This window comes from Cervus canadensis, chromosome X, assembly GCF_019320065.1.
Source record: "Cervus canadensis isolate Bull #8, Minnesota chromosome X, ASM1932006v1, whole genome shotgun sequence".
NCBI classification, from domain to species: Eukaryota; Metazoa; Chordata; class Mammalia; order Artiodactyla; family Cervidae; genus Cervus; species Cervus canadensis.
The window spans coordinates 93,444,065-93,461,938 of record NC_057419.1 but is presented as its reverse complement, the minus strand read 5'-3'; the positions used below and the strand labels follow the sequence as shown (position 1 = coordinate 93,461,938).

The window sequence follows — 17,874 nt, the reverse complement described above, 5'->3', positions numbered from 1 at the left end:
CTCTTTCCTCTTGGAAAGCTAGACTTGCTGGCTTTCCCTGTTCCCACCCTTACTGTCCCCCAAGACCCAGTTCAAGCCTCAACCCCTTCTCCAGAGAGATTCCCTAGTTGCTCCATGTCAGTGGATGATGGTGACAGGGGACAAGCAAGATAAAGATGTTGGGTTCCTGGGAATGCAGGCACAATCCACATCTGTCCAGACCCCGCGCTGCTGGGTCCACAGGAGGGGGCCTTGCATGCAGCCACATGGGGAGCTCCAAGGGGGACCCCAAAGATTGACATACAAGAAGCAACCCACATTTAGTTACAAAGTGCCCTTAGCTGACAGGCTGCCAGGGCCAGCAGCACGCTTGGACTCATCAGGTGCTAGGCCAGCCTGGCACAGTCCAGGAAACAGTCAGGGCCATGACCCAAGATGCTTTCTCCAGACCCACCAGCTCCTTCCACAAGCTTCCTACAGCCCCTACTTTGCCTGAGATCAGAAGTACAAGGTGCACACTGTCCAACTTTCTGGGGCTCGCCATCCTCTGGTGGGGTCCAGGCCACAGTGGCAACTGGCAGGGAGGTCAGAGTGGCAGGACAGCAGTCTGCACTGTGCTCAGAGGCAAGCAGGCAGCTGCCCTCAGCGGACCCCGTGTCTGGGCCCTGGGAAGAGGGAACCAAGCTGGGTCTGTGATTGCCTACTCACAGCTTCTTGTAATCCTCCGTGGTCATCTTGTAGCCAGAGGAGGAAGGGCGGGGAGGGCCAGTGGGACCTGCTTTCCCCAGACTGGCCATGCTAGAGAGACAAGGAGTTTTCAGATGTGTACCCACAGGACCCCCCCCCTCCCGCCTTGCTTCCACATTTGCCTACATGGCCCAGCAGGCATGTGGCAGGTGGACAAGTGGGTGCTGGTGCCCTTTCCTCTTTGCTCTTAGCCCTGCCAGATACCCAGGACATGTGTACCACCCTCAGCAGGGCCACCCTCTTGCCATAGACAGGCCCAGCCCCCTTGGTCCTGCTTTTCCTGTTGAGAAGGCGGCGGCCCAAAGCACCCCACTCAGCACAGCTGATCAGCAAGGCTGGGCTCTGTGCAGCCTCTTCCCTGTGACTCTGTCCTGGTGACCCTGTGCCATGACTGGCACAGGGACAAGGCCACTGGTCGTGTGGTCCAGGGCCCTTCCTTACACAGGAAGAGACCTGACACTTACCACCCCCTCAGTGACAGACAGGGGACTCCCATACCTCCCACTGGACAACTGGCCAGCGCCCTGTGAACACACCTTTTTGGAGCTCCATTGGCCTTGGGGAAGTGCTGGTGAGGCTGGGACGAGCTGTCCACAGGTTTGGTGAACACTCCACTGAAAAAGAGTCCGGAAGAAGCAGCCTGGTGAGCCCCCCGGGAGAAGCCAGGGCCGTGTGGGTGGGCATGGGGAGGCGGGCGGGCGGGCTCCTGTGGTCACCTACCGGATGATATAGCCCGTGGGAGCCCTCGTGCTCAGGGGCCTGCCGAGGGAAAAGAAGGTAGGATGTGAACTGAAGCCTCACGAGTGGGCCAAGGCTGCCCGATGACAGTAAAGGGGGTGGGCTGGTGAGTGTCCCAGTGTGGTCAGAACAAGGGGAGCAAGAGGCACCGGTTGCTTCTCAAGACAGCCAGCCACATCTGCACCCCTAGCCAGGGTGCCTGTCCTGGTCTACCTGTCTCCCTCATGCTCCCCAGGAAAGGCTGATTCTTCTGGGCCCTGGCTCACAGCTGATGCCCAGGAAGGTATGTTCCATGGCTGGGCATGAACACAGAGGTATCCCATCCAAAGTCAGGTTTCTCCCTGTTCTGCCAGGCCCCGGTGCTCCCCTGAGCAGGTGTTCTTCTAGGATGGATGACAACACTCCCTACCTCTATCCTCAGAGCTGACCCAGCTCAGGCTTGAGGCTCTGTGGTCAGAGGCTGGGGGCTGAAGCCATGTCAGGTAGAACCCCTAACCTGATCTGATGCCCCACTCTGCCCAGTCCTCTCCAGGAAGACACATGAGGGTCCAAGGGGTGGAGCCCAGGCAGGAGCCAGCGAAGGCCAGCTATCCTTTACCTCCCACTCTGCTCTAGCCTCCCTCCTCCAGCCGGTGGGATGCCTTCACTCCCCGCCTGGGGGGGCAGGGAGTGCTCAGAGAGTGAGGGATGTGGGCAGGGAAGATTAGGCTAGAGTAGCATGGGATGGTCTTAAAGGGACCCACACGGGCAGGTGGCAGGGGCACTGCCCTCCATCCCCACAACTCACTTGGGCTGGGAGCAAAGCAAAAATGTCACTTATCCCATGTGTTTTCCAAACCAAAGCCCAGGCTGAGAACTGCACCCCCAAAGTAAACATACCCCACAATGAGTAGATTATCTTTGAACTGTGCTCAGGCCTTTGCCAACTGCCGACTGCTATCACAATCGGCAATTCTATCTTTTAAGCTCATCTCTCTACTTGGGTCAGGCCCCTTTACCCTGCTAGGATGTCAGTTCCCTGAGGAAAGGGTTGTGTCCTCTGTGCCCAGTACAGGACCTGGTAGGTGACAGGTGCTGAGTCACTGAGGGATTCCGGGCAAGGCCACTGTGACCAGAGGCAGCCCATTGGGCTAGCACTGAACTTGGACCCTACCCTTCCAGCTGTGGCCACTGCCTTCAACTGCCAACTGCTGGCTCTTTGGAACAAGGATCAAGGCTGAATTTAGCACCCCCCCCCCAACCAATTCCCTATCCCCTAACGCTAACCCCCTACTTCTTAGGAGTAGTTCCCCCTGATCTGGGCAGGATGTGCTGACACTTCAGAACCGCCCTGGACACCTCTATGCAAAATTCCTTGAAATAGAGAGGAGAGCCAGCTGTCAAAACATGTCATATTGAACTTGGAGAGAGTTGGAGCAAGTGTTTGAGTCTGCCCTGGCACTTATGCAGGGGAGTCATGTGTGACTCTTGAAGGCCCCAGAGGATCTCAGAGACATTGTCTGCACCCCTTTGGGAGTGTTCAGTGACAATTTTGGTCTCAGTTCTCAGCTGAAGTCACGGAGGTGTAGCTGGAGAGGCAGCTGGCCCCAGGGGACCTGCATCCAGTCACTGTGCTCCTTTTCCCAGGAAGTGTAAAAGCAGTCCTTCCAGTGGAGTTCAAAGGCCTCCCTGTCCCCCGAGGACTGCAGTGTGGGCCCACCCACCTGCCATCTGGGCAGCACCTCTCACCTGGCCTTCGGGACCTCCCCAACTGATGAAAGCGAGGTGGTACGAGTCCGGCCGGAGGGCAGCTCACTGGGCAAAGAGGGAACACAAAAGGGGACTGCTACATGTATCTCAGGAACTTGGCCAACCATTCCCATCGCACCTTCTCCTTCCCCGGCCCGCATCCACGTTGCACACTCTGGCACCGGGCCTTTCCCACCCTGGGACTGGTTTAGTGTAACCCATGGAGTGCCATCCCATACCCAACCTGTTGCCGCCGGCCCTCCCAGCCACCCAGACTTACAGGGTGCAGCCCTCCGATTCATCCTGTTTGGTGATCCAGCTCTTGTCCCCCTTCAGCGTGGTGCGGACCTTCATCTGCTTGAGGACAGTATTGCGCTCCTCCTGGCCTGCTGAGAGAGGCTTCCCTGGCGGTGGCAAGGCCAGGCGGCCTCAGCAGGGGCGCCCCACCCCAGGACCCCGAGGCCTGCTTGCAGCCCTCCCCATACACTGCTCTCACTCTGCTGCCCTGTGGCCAAGTCCAGGCCCAGGAGGCGCCCAGACCTCACCTTTGCTGCTTCCTCCAAGAGCTGAGATACTCATGGTGTTCACTCTGAACGTCCCTTCTCAGTAGATTCAACAGGGCTCCTGAGGGCAAAGGCAAGCACATGGTCTGTCACTTCTTGTATTTATAATGGCTCATCACCATAAGGTCCTTGGCACACTGAGACCTTAGAGACTGCCCTCTGCGCATGGGGAAGCCAGAGCTGGTGAAGTCTGGCCGAAGGGCCCCTCTGGGTAGCACATCCTGCATCTGCCCAGGGCCACTCACCTTGGGGGAACGCATGGCCTGTCTGTTGGGGAGATGGCTGAGACAGACAGGCCACCAACTCTCTTAGAGAACTCTGATGGCCAGACTCATGCCTGGTGAGTGTTGGCAGCAGTGGTTGACACTAGTGGATCCAGGAGGAGGGATGGGGGAAGGATAGAGGCTGGGGGACAGTCACTTTGGGGTTGGGCTGTCTCTCTCACTCCTTAGTGGCCATCTGACAGACCTTGAATGGGTCATCTAACCTCTCCCTCTGACTTACCTCAGTGTCCTCATTTATAAAATGGGAATTAAAAAAAAAAGTCCACCCTTCAGGACTGCTGTGAGGACAGAAGACACCAATATTCTTGAAACTTCCCAGCACAACCTAGCACAGTGATCATAGCGACTCTCAGCCTGGAGGTGTCAGCCCTGTGTGGCTCAAGGGTAGGATCTGTGTCCAGTGGGCAAGCCCTTGGGCACCAGATGAGGTGTCCTGTGTTCTGATTTCTCTTCCTCACTTGGTCTTCTAGCCTCATTGTTGCCTCTCTGCCCCTGAGGCAAGTGCTGCCCTTCTGTGGCCTGTGAGGGCTAGGCCATGGTGGTCTCTGAGGCCTCCCAGGTCCAGGAGGGGCTGGAGAGGGGAAGCCAGCTCTCCAGAATGGAACTGACCAAAGATGGCTTTAGTCAAAGCACTGACCCACCACAGCCTGTCCCTTGGGCCTCAGGAGAGGGGCAGGAGGCTTCAGTGAGTGGCCATGCCAGGAAGCAGGGCCCCTGGCTCTACCCGCACAGTCCTAAGCACAAGGGTCTCCCTTTTAGAGGCCCGCCATCCTCTGGGCCCCTGCAGGGCCAGGGCCTGAGTAGTTGGGCCATGCTGCTAGCTGGCAAGTCCAGGACATGTTTTCACGGAGGTCAGGGGCACACTAAAATGGGCAGAGCAGGGCAGGGCGCCAAGAGCAAACCAAATTTGCCACGTCAGCAAGGCCTGGCTTTCCCATAAACTGCACTGACTGAGCAGCCAAGGAGGCCTGAGCACGCCGCGTGCCAGGAACGGCACCTCATCACTGTGAGTGGGAGCCCCGCGCGCCTAGCCCTGCACTAAGGCTGCCACGTCATAGCTCACTCTGGAGGTGATCCTAGGACCACACTGCCCACTGGCCCATCCCAGCAGCCCCTGGAGCAGCCCACTGAGCAGCCTGAGATTTTGGTCTCAGGCTGGTGACTGACTGACAGGCCTTGTGGGGGGTGGGCCCTTACCTCTTCTGGGCCTCAGCTCAGGACCTCCCACTACTTGGTTGGAAACTCATCAGTTTCCCCTTGACAAGCCTCTTGGTCACGCTGCCTAGAAGTTTTCTGTCAAATCAGAACCAAACAAGCCACTTACTTCCGAAATCAGGGCAGGTGCAGGCACATGCCCAATGATACAGGCAGAGGGGCCACAGGGGACTCCCAGGCCAAGTGGCGGGGCACTCACAAGAGCCTACGACAAGGGAGTGGAGCTGGGTGTGTCCTGCTCCAGACTCCATCTTCACAGTTTGCTGTCCTACCTCATCAGGCAAAGACCATGACGGATGTTTCGTCTCAGAAGTCAAAAGTCTTTTTTGATGGGACTATAAATTTGAGTCAGGAAGAAAAATCTTCTCATGGGACTGAAGATGGCAGCTCTTTATGACATGGAGACTTTAGGTGAGGAGTCCCAGCCAGATGGATGCACACCTGAGGTCTGAATCCGTGTCCCAGTCAGTTAGCTTCTCCCTCCCCTTTACCACCCCCCTCACACCTACAGTTCACAGGCCAGCTGCCATCTGTGCTTCCTTCTGGCAGCACTCACTGCCCCCTGATTCTTCTTGGCTCACATCAGCCCTCGCTTCTCACTCAGCTTCTGCTGGCTCCCTACCGTCTCTATGCCTGGGGGAAAACTCCCCTGACCCAGTCACTCTTCACACTTCAATGTCAACACTGTGCTCCAAGTGGACCATACACCTCAGCATCCCTGGAAGCTGGCCCTGCCAGGTCTGTCCCCTCCTGCCACCCCCTGCCTCCTGCCCCCATTTATGCCACTGGACTAGAGGTTGGTGGGGGCCATGCTCCTGACTTACACAATATCAACACCAGTCTTCTGACCCAGTTCTTCTCTCAGACCTACCATCCCCTCCCTTAGTCTGACCCATCTCAGAACTCAACCCACACTGCAGACAGGGGCAGCTTTGCAGGATGGGGTATGGACTACTGAAGAGGGCTCTTTCCTGGAAGGCTCTCAAACAGGTTTGGCTGGTGGGTCAGTCGGGGCATCATTTTGGAGGACAAGTCTCCTTGTGTACTGAGAGCCTCAGAGAGAGCAAGGCCATTGATCCAGCCGTTCCCTTCATAGTAACTTTTCCTAAGGAGACAAGCGCATAAGTAGAACTCAGTATACAAGAGGATGTCATCTCAGTGTTGAACATGATGGTGAAAATTTGGCAATAATATAAATTCCCAGTAGTTGTCTTTAAACATATGATCTACTGCTCAAGCAAATAGTAGGCAGCCATTACAAATGATATTGATATATGCAATATTTAACAAACTTTCATGTATACTGGTTTCTATATATTATTAAGTGAAAGGCAGCTTTTAAAACAATATCTGTAGGATATGTTCATTTCCTTAAACTATATTTACATAAAAATGCACAGGAAAAGAAACATCTAAAGGATGTATACAAAAACATTTTACTCCTCTGTGTATGATCACCTTCCATCTTCCATCCTGCAATGCTGCCCCTGTCTTCATTGTGGGTTGAGTTCTCAGTCGAGTCAGACATGCACATGGCAAGAGACACACGCCTAGAAGCTCAAAACCACAAGGACACAGTAGGACGAAAGAGCACACAGACGCAGGCTCTGACACCAGGGCAACCCACCCGCAGTAAGCATGCCATCTTCCTGCTTCACTATGAGCAAACTCAGCTGGGGGAGGCCAGCTTCCAACACTTCCAACACTTTCACAGGGTGTTGGATCCAGCTAGAACCTAAGCACCCAGCTGTGGCTGCACAGTAGCCCTGCTGACCCCAGGTACAACATCACGGAGCCTGGGGTGCAGGTGGCCAGGCACCAGTATGGTTCTGGCTGCACAGAAGAGGCCTTGAACTTGAATCCGCCATGCACACAGTGCCTGCCCAGCCTCTTAGCCTCATGACTGACTCCAAGCCCCAGACCCCAGCATCCTCTCCGAGGTGGGCAGCCAACGCCCTGCAGCCCCAGCCTCTACCCTTTCCATGTCCAACACGCCAAGATCTCTCATGGCCAGGGCTTGCACTTGAATTCAAGAAGACATGGGAAGAGAGAATCTGTTCTAACTGCAGACCTATGCACCTCCCCACTTAGCCCATGCAGAAGGTGGAGAACAAGACAAGATGGATGCCACATCACCCAAAGGCTCCACCTCCAGCCACCTTCAAAAGGCAGAATTCCCGCCTGATCAGGTCTTCCAGTCTTCCTCCTTCTCTGGGAACTTGGGCTTCTTCCAAACTCTTCTAGGCTCTCCTGGCCCATGAGTCCCACTCTCTGAGCCTCATCTGTAAAGTGGTGTTGAGCCACCAAACCTGTGACAGGACACCCCAAAGCCAGACGATGTGCCCCTCCCTGTAATTTGGTGCTAGCTCTGTCCATGCCATGGCTTGGTATCTGGATGCTGGTGGGTGTCCTCACTGTGCACCTTTTCAGGACGACAGCCCTGAATCTACCTTGATAGGGAGATGGCTTCTCATTTCTTAGGAAGTGTCACATCACCCTGCCCAAGGGCCTGTTTTGGACCACCAAAGGAATGGGTGGCTTCCCTACCACCTTTCATCCTCTCTCTCAACTCCACTAGGCAGGACCCTTTCCCTTGCTAAATCCAACCAAGGCCCTACATCCAGACTTGTCCCAGGGCAGCTCAGGACCAAGTGCAAGTCCTCCTGAGCAAGTCAGGCCACCCTCTGTGCCCTTTACTCCCTTCTCCCTCCCTCTTCCATTTGCCTGCACTTGTCTCTTGGGGCAGGCCAGGGCAGTGTCCCTGGCAGGGCTGGCTGAGAGAGTCAGGACAGGCTCTCTCTGATGCAGGTAGCTGCCCCGCACCTTCCTCCCAGCTGCTGCGGCCTCACAAGGCCGCCCCACAACCTCCCAGGAAAAGAGCTTCTGGCCTTGACTGGATAGAGAAAAGTGAAGAGCCAATGAGGGGGGTGTGTGGAGCCTGTGGTCCCAGCCACAGTGAGCCTGGAGGCATCTGAGGCCATCAGCGAGAGGGGTCAGAGCTGAGGCAGAGGAGCTTGTGGAGGCAGACTAGTGGCAGGGAAGGACCTGGGAGAGCTGGCAGACAAGGACACCAGTGCTTGGCTGATGTATGAGGAGACAGAGATTGAGAAACAGCAGGAGGAGGGGTCATCCTGTCACCTCACAGGCACATGCTCTGCCTCCAAGATGAGAAAACTAACTGGGAGAAAGTTTTCTGGACTTTCATGCCTGACTCCCCATGTCATGCCCACCCACTCTCCCAAGCAGGCTTCTGTGTCTCCACCTTTGACAAAAGGCCTTGAGCTTCAGCCCAGGCGGCGCCTCTCACAGGAGCCCTCATGTCCCCCTGGGGTCCCTCTGTGCTGTTGCTGCCCCCACACTCTTCCTTGGTGCTCCCTGGCTCATCTGGGATGGGCTGCGTTCTTCCAGACAATGGGAAGAACACCATGGTGGGGGCAAGGCGGCGGGGCTCATGCTAAAGTCGACAGCAGGCTGAGTGACCGTCCTTCTCCCACCCTAGGTGGCAGGTGCTGGGTACCAGGCAGGGACCCCCCAGGTGAAATGGGAGGGAAGAGGAACAAAACACCTTCAGCCTTGCCTTTCAGGAGCTGCAGCCAGAGGGCACAGGAGTCGGGGCTTGTCTTCATGTGTATGTGCTGGACTCTGGCCACCGTGAACAAGCATGAGTGGGTGCACTACTGGCAGGGGAGCGAGGGGCAGGCCTTCCTCCCAGAGAGGAGTTGGGACACTGCAGCCAGGGAGCTGACAGGAGGTCCAGCTGTATTTCCGCATGTGTATGGACCTTCTGCAGGGCCCCATCTCTGGCTGGCAGGGATCAGACACAGTGCAGTCTCTTGGCACCAGAGTCCTCGGCTCAGCTCCGGGCAGACACTTTAGGCATGGCTCAGAAATCAAGAGTGAAGAAGCAGTAGGACAGGGCAATAGGGCATAACTGACCGTGACCCATGCAGCCAAGCCCAGTGACTGAAAACAGATGTGACAGGGACATCTGGATGAAGTCAATGAGGCCTTGGGCCACCCAGTGCAAGGGCTGGTTGCTGGGCCAACTTGAGGCAATGTTTTAGAAAAGCTCTGTCTGTGAGCATTTTTATGTGGCTCTGGCTCCCCCACCATCGGATGAAGGTGTCGTGACTAAACCATGGAGAAACAAAACCTGCAAGGAGAACCCCGGCTGTCACACCTGTCCCCTCTAACCCTCTTATGACAAACTGCTTGAGGATCCAGTCAGCTCCCCTGGCCAGAGTCCCTCCATGCCTACCTCCTGGCTGAATTCAACCTGGGGGCTGCCACCCTCAGTGAGAAGGGGAGATAGGGAGGTGGGGAGGACACCTGTGCATGACCCTCACAGCTGTGCAACAGCTCAACACACCAGAAGACTGGCCCTGCTGATGGGGGATCTGGGCCCAGGGGTGGGGCTGGTACCCCTGTCCTCCATGAATAAGAGCCTCCAGGGGTCCCAGCATCAGGGAACAGGCTCAAAGAAAAGTCCCTGTGCCTTATAGCCACCTCCCAGAAGAGATAGCTGGGTCCTCTTTGGCTGTGTTTCAAGCAAATGCCTCTGAGCTTCAAGATGAGGGCTCACCCTTGTGTGTGAATGCCTGTGAGAGACCCCTCTCAAGATCCTTCAGGGTAATGATGTGTCCCAGGGGACGGATGACAACGAGGTAGTCAAAGCCCACCTGCTGGAGAGCTCTGCCTCTAGACAAGGGGCTTCCTTAGAGAGCTTCCCTCTGCAGGCGGCCTGGCAGCCCTGAGCCTGAAGGGAGGGGCAGTAGAAACAGAAGCTTACAGGATGGTGGGGACACTGCTTGTTTGGAGATAAACCGTCTGGGCCCACTATCTGTCACTTCACAAGAGAGGCACACCTGCTATCTCTTCCAACTCACGTGCAAAGGAAGGAGCAAGAGACACAGAGTCCAAGTCCCGTGGTGTCAGAAAAAGTCACTGGACCCATCACTTATCCTGTCTGGCTGAGGATAAAGCCTGGGTCTCAAAGCACTCCCAGACCCCTGCACCTGGCCATGAGGGGGCGGCACTGGCTTCAGTGCAGCTCATAACCAGGGCCATAGCCTCCTGTCCTTCCTTGGCAGCATCCCTGGAGGTCAAAGGCCTGGCACCCTAGCGAGGACCTGCACCCAGACAAACAACGCTGAGGCCCCAGGCAGGACGTGGCAGGGAGCAGGAAGGGGGCTGGGGATCCCTGTTTGGTTATCCTCATCCGGTCCTTTTCTCAATGCACAAGCTTGGCCGAGTATCGAAGTTTGGACCCCAGTCAATTTAAGCTGCCACTGGGTCAGCTGACCTGATTCCCCAGGCCAAAAGGGCTGGAACGATCAAACATCCCATTTTGTGAGACAGTCTCCCGAGACCAGCTCTCAGGAACGAGGACATCCTGATTCCCGGTTCCAGCAGCTGGCGAGAGGACAGTCAGCAGAGAGGTTGTTTTCCTCCAGGGGTCCCTGGGATCCAGAGATTCTCGGCAGCGGTTCAGGAGGAAGGGGCCCCTCAGAGGCCTTCCAGATTGATGGCTGAGCAGCTGGGTCATGTCCAAGCCCCTCAGTCAGCTAAGCAGCACACAGCTCCCAGGAACCCTGGCCAGCCCCTTTGCCCTGTGCAAGCAGCAGAGTGGAGCGCCTTGCTCCCATCCTAGGCCTCAGGCCTGGAAGCCAAGGGGTGGCAGGAAGGAGGCACACCACGTGGAAAAAAGAGCTGGAGGAGACTTGGGTTGCAGAGGGGGAAAATGTAATATGGAAAAAAAATGCATGGACTGGGGGGAATATTTGTAAATGTGCTTTACAGGTAAATGACTTCTGCATTCAAGTCTGGAATTTTACCTCCCCTCATCCCACCCCTCAACATCCCAGAATCTAGACTTCTTGGCGTCAGCACCAGAAGAGCTCGGGGAGGCAGATGTCTGAGGCTGGCCAGCTCCCTCCAGGAGGTAAGGAGTTCAAGCCCCAGTAGGACATAGCCACCTGGCCACCCGTCACTTCTGTGCCCCTTTTCTAGCTCTCAGCAGGCTGGATATAAGCAGCTGCTTTGGGAAACTGGACTATTGCAGAGGTGGCTTGGCCACAAGGGACTCTGGGCAGGACCCTCTGAGATGTCTCTGTGGAGGCCAGGGGGCTGGGCAGAGTCAACATGCCGGGGACCCTTTGCCAGAGCCACTGACAAGAGCTATTCCCAGTGTGGCCACCTCCCCTGCTGATCCTCCCAGCACACACTCCAGGTATCTCTGCAGCCTGGAACCAAGGTGGTCTTCAGTTCATTCCAGTGGGGCCCACAGACAGTCAAGGGGGTTGAAAGGGACCCAGGGGTCATCAGAGCCCACTTCCACCCCAACCAACTCTCTCCACCCCAGGAACACCCCTTCACTGTTACTCCTGCCACCCATTCAGCCTCTGCTAGAGCAGGTCCAGTGACAGGGAAGTCCTCTCCACTTGCCCCTGGTCATGGGAGATCATGAGTGAGGCTGTCATCTGCCTTCCCAGCCCCCTCCTTCCTCACTCTTGTGCACTGCAGATCCTGACTTCCCACATTTTCATTTATGGCCACATTTTCATCTGTCCCATAAGGCTTTTCAGAAAGTTGAAGCCCAACCCGGTGCTGGGCAGACAGACAGACAGGGGCCTAGAGCAGCACTGCATTTCCCAAGAAGGTGCCTTTGGCTCGGGTCTTTCTGAAAAAAAAAAATGAAAGAATGAGTAGGAGCTCGCTGGGCAGAAGTAATGAGGCAAGTCCTGGTTTTGCATTTTGTTTTGTTTCAGTCTTAAACCAGGCGCTGCCTGATGTGAGCATTTGTACCCAGGATACCCATTCTGGTGGTAGGAATCCTCGGGCCTGCTCAGTGGGAAACTGACCGAGTCATCAGAAAGCCGTGTGCTGAGCCAACAATCCTGGGGACCAGAGCAAGGGGCCACACAGAGCACCCACGGTGTGCCCACGATGCAGCCAGGGACTGCCAGGGCCAACAAGCAGCAGCGGTGGGGGGCCTACCCACCATTGCTCCCAGAAGCCAGGCCTCCTCTTAGACCCAGGCTGTGGCCACAGAGCCACAGAGCCACCTTGGCTGCCACCACCTCTTGCAGTGGTTTGTGAGCATCCTCCCCACAGGAAAAGCCTAGGGAGTGTTTCTGACAGTGGCCTCTAGGTCCCTCTGGCATCTAGGTCTCCCGGGACGTGTGCTTAACTTGCAGGTTCCGGCTCCCCTAATTCCTTATGGAGTTTGAGAATGACACCCCCTGGGCCACTGGTCCTTTCATTATCCAGCCAGTCCCACCTCCTGACCCTGCTATGGCCCCTGGAAGGTGACAGTCACACAAGTGCTCCCACATCAGCTTCCCCTTCCTGAAGAAAATGACCAGAAATGTTCACAGTGGGGGATCCAGATATGGGGGGTTTTGGTACCATTCTTATCACTTTTCTGTGAGCTTTTGATTACTCCAAGATAAAAGTTAAAAACTCAAGAGTGAAAATTGTCAAAGAAAGCAAATCAAATGCTAGTTAGTAGGCATCCAGAAATGACCAAGAATGAAGTGTACTGTGGCAAATCACTTAACTGTGAGTAGACACAATACGTCCATCATTCGCACAGACTAGCAGGGATTTTAAAATAGTTTCTCTTCGGGTAGGGAGGCCATATCCCTTCCAACCTGGCCTCAACCTCACTCCTGGTGACCATGGCTCCTGGAGGAGGATATGGTGACCCTGGATCCACTGACAGCCCTGAAAGCACAGCACTCCTGGCTTCAGCCTCCCTTCTGGACAGGTGACACGGGGCCTCCAGAGCTTTCAGGATGTGCTCAGGTTTGCACAACTAGACTGTGGCCAAGTTGGGGTCTTAACCCTGTCTGGTCTCCCAGCCACTTTCCTACCACTCGACTGTAAAGGTGCCTGCATGTCCCATCACACACGCTATGACCACCAGTTAACCTCTTCTGAGGGTCACTTTCAGGCACACAGGTCTCTGGGTGGCTGCCCTTGTCCTGGCATCGGTCAGCTCTCTGCAAGTGCAGCAGTAAGGAATGCAGAACCCCTGATGGATCCCAAACTTCGGGACCCAAAGACCTGGGGTGCCATATGGATTGCTGCTCAGGACTCTGGAGCCATGGAAAGCAGCTCTTCTCTCCCTCAACCACACTCCTGTCTGATGCCAGGAGCAGGGGCTGGCAGTTGAGGCAGCCTCATTCAGCAAGCAGAAAGCAAGCGGGTATTACGCATGAGCTGGCACCTTATGAGCTGTGGCCTGAAGCAAGATCCAGTCCAAAGGGATCAGTCAGCCATGGAGGCTGAGTGGGGAAGGGAGACAGCAGGCTTCCAGCTTCCAGAGTTCATTGGGCCAGATTTGAAATTTTTCTTGGCATCAGCTGAGGGCAGTTCGGGGACCAGGTGCCGATGCCTACCATGGGCAGGTCCCTGGCCTGCTGCTGGGGGCCCAGACTCTCTGTCCCGCTGAATCTTAGGCCACAGGGGTGCTAAGCAGAAGCACAAGGCAGGCTGGAGGCCGAGGTGAAGCACTGGCTGCTCCTGGGATCAGTGCCCTCAGGTTGGGGCACTCCGTCTGGAATCCGGCTAGAATTGAGAAGGAAGGGAGGTGGACAATTTCAGAGAAGAATGCGTGGGCCTTGGCCGGGCAGTTCCTGAGCTCCTTCTGCTGCTTCCAAGTCCTCCTCCTCCAGGAAGTATTTTCTGATCCTCCCAGCCAGGCCTGCTCCCCCATCCCAGGCTGCCACAGCCCCTTGTGCTAATGCTATTCAGGGAGGCAGCCCTCAGTGTGGTCGTGGTCCACCTCTGTCACTGAGTTGTGTGTGTCCAGAGGGTACAAAAGAACAGATCTGAGCACTTGCTATGTGCCTGGCCCTGTGCTGGGCGCCTCACATCAGCTCCCCACAGTTGAGTACAGAGGCCCCAGCGAGGTCCTGGCTTCTGAAGGCACAAGGGCTAGGTCTGGGAACTGATGGACAGTGGGGGTAGGGCAGGTGAGATGGTTCTGCTCCTTCCCATCCTGGGGTGGTCCAGGGGTGATGAGGTGAACAGCACAAGTACCAGGGCCAACCTGCAAGCTGGCTCCTGGTCTGTGCATCTATGCCCTGGCCCCTTGCTTTAAAGCAATAAGCAGGGCCTCTGAGCTGGTCTCTGAGTTGCCCCTGATTTTTCAGATGAGGCAGTGGAGACCCTGGGAAGGTAGGGTACTACTCCACCTCCACCTTCCACCACAGCTCTAAGTGAGCTGGTAATGATGAGTGGGAACGTAGAGCTCCTCCCAACTGTCCAGGCCTGTTGGCCCATGGGGCCCTGTTTTCTGTTCCCAGCCAGGTAACACGATCATTAGTTCACAAGGCCATGAGGCCCAGGCAGGACTGGGTCCAGGTGCCAGGGGTCTGGACCACCTCTGGATGGGTTGTAAGGGGCTCTCTCTCAGGGTTTGCTGAGTGGTCCTGAGATGTGGCTGTGTGGCCTTCCACAGTCTGAAGACCAAGTGCAAATGGCTCAGTGTGAGCACAATTCCTATTGCAAAGCCCTGGCACACTCACCACCGACCTCATGTGAGCCCCCAGCAGCCCCGGGTGGGAGGCAACCAGGTGTCTTACCCTCTTGGACACCCCCTGCTCAGAAGTAGCAAAGTAGGCAGAGGAGTTGAGCTTTTAGTCTCTTTCCAAGGCAGAGGTATCACTGTGCCTTTCCAAAGAGGACAAGGCTCTTGGCTCCCCTGCCCCCGAAACAATCCAGCCACAGAGCCTGCTCATGGCAGATCCTGTTGATAACACCCAGCAGAGCTTGATTCGGCGCCTTCTGTCTGAGCAGCTATCTTCCCAGTGGCCCTTCAGGAGACTGCCTGGTGCCCAGCACACGCTCATCACAAGTAACTGGTGAGCCTCCTGGTCTGGGCGCCAGGGTGAACCAGACTCTGGGTCTTGGTTTTCTCATCTACAAAATGGACACAGGGAGAACTAGCTGATCTCAGATTCCCTTATTCCCGCGGCCTGCAATCAACTCTTAGAGCACCCTGGCCCCAGGCCATTTACTAACAATCACACCCCCTCTAGCAGAAAGAGGGTGGGCCGGGCCAGCCTTAAGTGCCTCTTTTCTTAGTCTCTTCACTCACAGCGAATTCAGAAAACTAAGTATCGTCCCTCAGCCGGCAGAAGCACTTAGAGAGAGTGAAGATTATGGGTGGGGAAACTGAGGCCCCGAGTCGTCACTGTCATCCGGCTGGGCTCTGCCCGAGTTCCCCTCCACCGCGGACTCTGCCAGCCGCGCCGAAGGCGGACGGCGACTCGACAGCCCTACCTGGCACAGGTGCCCGGCTCGCGGGACGGGCGTAGGGTCCGGTGGGCGCGGGGCGCGGGCTCCCTCCGGTGGGCAGCGCCGGCCGGGCCGGGCTGGGGAGCGGACGCGGGACGCGGGGCGCGGTGGGGAGCGCGCGGGCCGGCGAGGAGGCACGGACTGGGCTCCGCCCGCAGGAGAACAAACAGGTTTTCTCCTGCGCCCGGAGCCTCGCCCCTGGCCCCTCCTCTCGGCCGGCCCCCTTCCTCTGCCCTCTCCTGGGGTAGGTAGATGCGCCTGGCACATTCCGGACATTCCCCCGCCAGGGTCCTCGGCCCGCCGGCAGCTTCCCGGCCCCGCCCCCGGGACCGCTGGAGAAATCAAAGCCGGGGCTCCCCGCACCGAGCCCAGAGCGAACTCCCGAAGGCTCGGCCGCTGTGGAAAACTTCCAGGCAAATTCCTCCGGGCTCGCGGCCCTGGGCTGGGAGGCCGCCGCCACGTGAAGGGCCCGGGCTGCCCAGTTGCGCCCCAGCCCGCGCCCGGCCCGATCTGGCCCCGGTTCGGGGTGATGACTTGCGCAGATGCTGCAGGTTCATTTTGTGGAGAGCTACTGTTCCTAGATCCATTTTACAGATGGAGATACCAGACGGGGGTCGCGGGGCGGGGGGACTGGGGGCTGTCGGCTCAGATCATGCAGGAAGTCCCGGAGGCTGGGAAGGAGAAGAAAGGCAGAGAGCCTACTACCCGGCGGCGCCTGAGTTCTCACGCTGGGAAATCCTCCTGGGAAACTTGGGGTTCCAAAGGCACTGCAGCCAACACCCTGTCCGCCTAGCCAGGGCACCCCCGCAAACTCAGTGGGGTGACACAGCCAGATCCCGAGGTCCAGTGCGGTTTCATGAGTGTCATTCATTCATTCCTGGTTTTTGAGTACTTGTGTCATTGTTATGCTTGCTGAGTACTGGTGACAGTGAAGGCACTGGGCTAGGGGCTAGGATGGACTGAGAGTCAGATGAAGCCCCTACCCTTACCTGTGGGGCTTCTCTTTCCAAGAGACCACACAGAATTGGCCAGGAGATGGCCTATGAGGATGAGAGCATCCAAACCATGGAGCTACTGGTTCTCCTTCAACAAACCCTGATGAATCTAGGTCCCAAGGGTCCTCCAATCCATCCATTTCTCTCCATGCCCACTGCCGCCACCCTAGTCCAAGCCTGGACTATGGGACCAGCCTCCTCATTGCTTTCCCTGCCTCTGGTCTTGCCTTCCTCCCCATCCAGTCTCCACACAGAAGTCAGTTGAGGACTTTGCACATGGCTCCAAAGCTGCCTGTAGCCTTTGATGGCTTCCCATCGCTCTCAAGATAAAAGGCAACCACTTTAAGGGGCTCAAGGATTTGGCTGCAGACCCAGCCACTCTCTTCCCTTGGTTCAATATGTTCCAGACACACTCACCTCCTTCTGCTTTCTGAATACATCCTGTCTCCTTGATGCTTTTACTCCTGGTGCACAGACTCCCTAGAATGTCTTTTGTCCCCTTGTCTGCTTAGTGAGCTCTTAGTCATTGTTCAAAACTTTCCTCAAGTGTTTGTAAATTCTCTCCTGACTGCACGGGTCACCCAGGCAAGTAGAACACTTCCTTGTCCGTGCTCCCCCAGTTCCCTCTGACTGCATCAATCAAGTATAGTGGCTGTCACCTTTTATTGTTCTAGATGGTGAGCTTGGGGAGGGAAGGGCCCTGTCTGAGTCATCACTGGGACATGGAAACCAACATGGGGGGTTGGGGAAGATTGGGAGGTGATCGACACTCAGGAAGCTGTCCTTGCTCTTCTCGGGCTTTATCAGGTAGAAAGCAAGCAGCCCTATATCTGAGTGAATATATGTGTGGGGTGTGGGACTAGGGATTACATCTAAAGTATAAAGTCACTTCAGCTCACCTGTGTCTCTCTCTTGCCAACAAACGTTCTCTGCTTCCAGTCTGGGGACCAGCATCTAACACTTCCCCACTCCTGATCTCAGGTTGCTGGTCACTGTGGATTTGACTTGGCATCCTAGCTCCTAAAGATGATACTCACTATATGTCCTTGGATATGTCTCACCCCTTCTCTGGGCCCCCTTACCCTTCCAGAGCCCCTTACTTAAAGAGGTAGAAGGTAGAGGTCACAGAGATGCAGTAGACATAAGGATGAGAAAGAGGGTGGCCCCCCTCTCAAAGGCCACCAGTAGGAAATGGCAAGCTCACTCCAGAGAGCACAAGCGAGAGTGGTATCCAAAGCCAACAATGGCCAGTGAGCAAGGGCTGCCTGGGGCTGGGTTGCCCCAGGGCCTCACAGCTCTTCCCACATACCAGGTGATTCA

The 17,874-nt window shown here is 56.3% G+C and overlaps 1 protein-coding gene across 5 annotated transcripts in view; it reads right to left on the bottom strand.

The window, feature by feature from the left end:
* ZNF185 (zinc finger protein 185 with LIM domain) overlaps positions 1 to 15,795 on the bottom strand; it is a 66,782-nt gene extending 50,987 nt beyond the window's left edge. For 2 of the 5 annotated variants that reach the window (XM_043459390.1, XM_043459389.1), the window contains exons 1-7: positions 15,545 to 15,794; positions 3,738 to 3,816; positions 3,473 to 3,596; positions 3,193 to 3,258; positions 1,447 to 1,485; positions 1,263 to 1,340; positions 688 to 777 (exon numbers count right to left, since the gene is read on the bottom strand). In XM_043459390.1, coding sequence (XP_043315325.1) covers positions 688 to 777; positions 1,263 to 1,340; positions 1,447 to 1,485; positions 3,193 to 3,258; positions 3,473 to 3,596; positions 3,738 to 3,771 — 431 coding nt within the window. In that variant the 5' untranslated portion in view covers positions 3,772 to 3,816; positions 15,545 to 15,794. Of the gene's footprint in view, positions 1 to 687; positions 778 to 1,262; positions 1,341 to 1,446; positions 1,486 to 3,192; positions 3,259 to 3,472; positions 3,597 to 3,737; positions 3,817 to 5,236; positions 5,333 to 15,544 lie in introns of all 5 variants that reach the window. The other 3 variants (XM_043459388.1, XM_043459391.1, XM_043459386.1) reach the window with 3 other exon arrangements.
* Between the last annotated feature and the right edge of the window lie 2,079 nt (positions 15,796 to 17,874).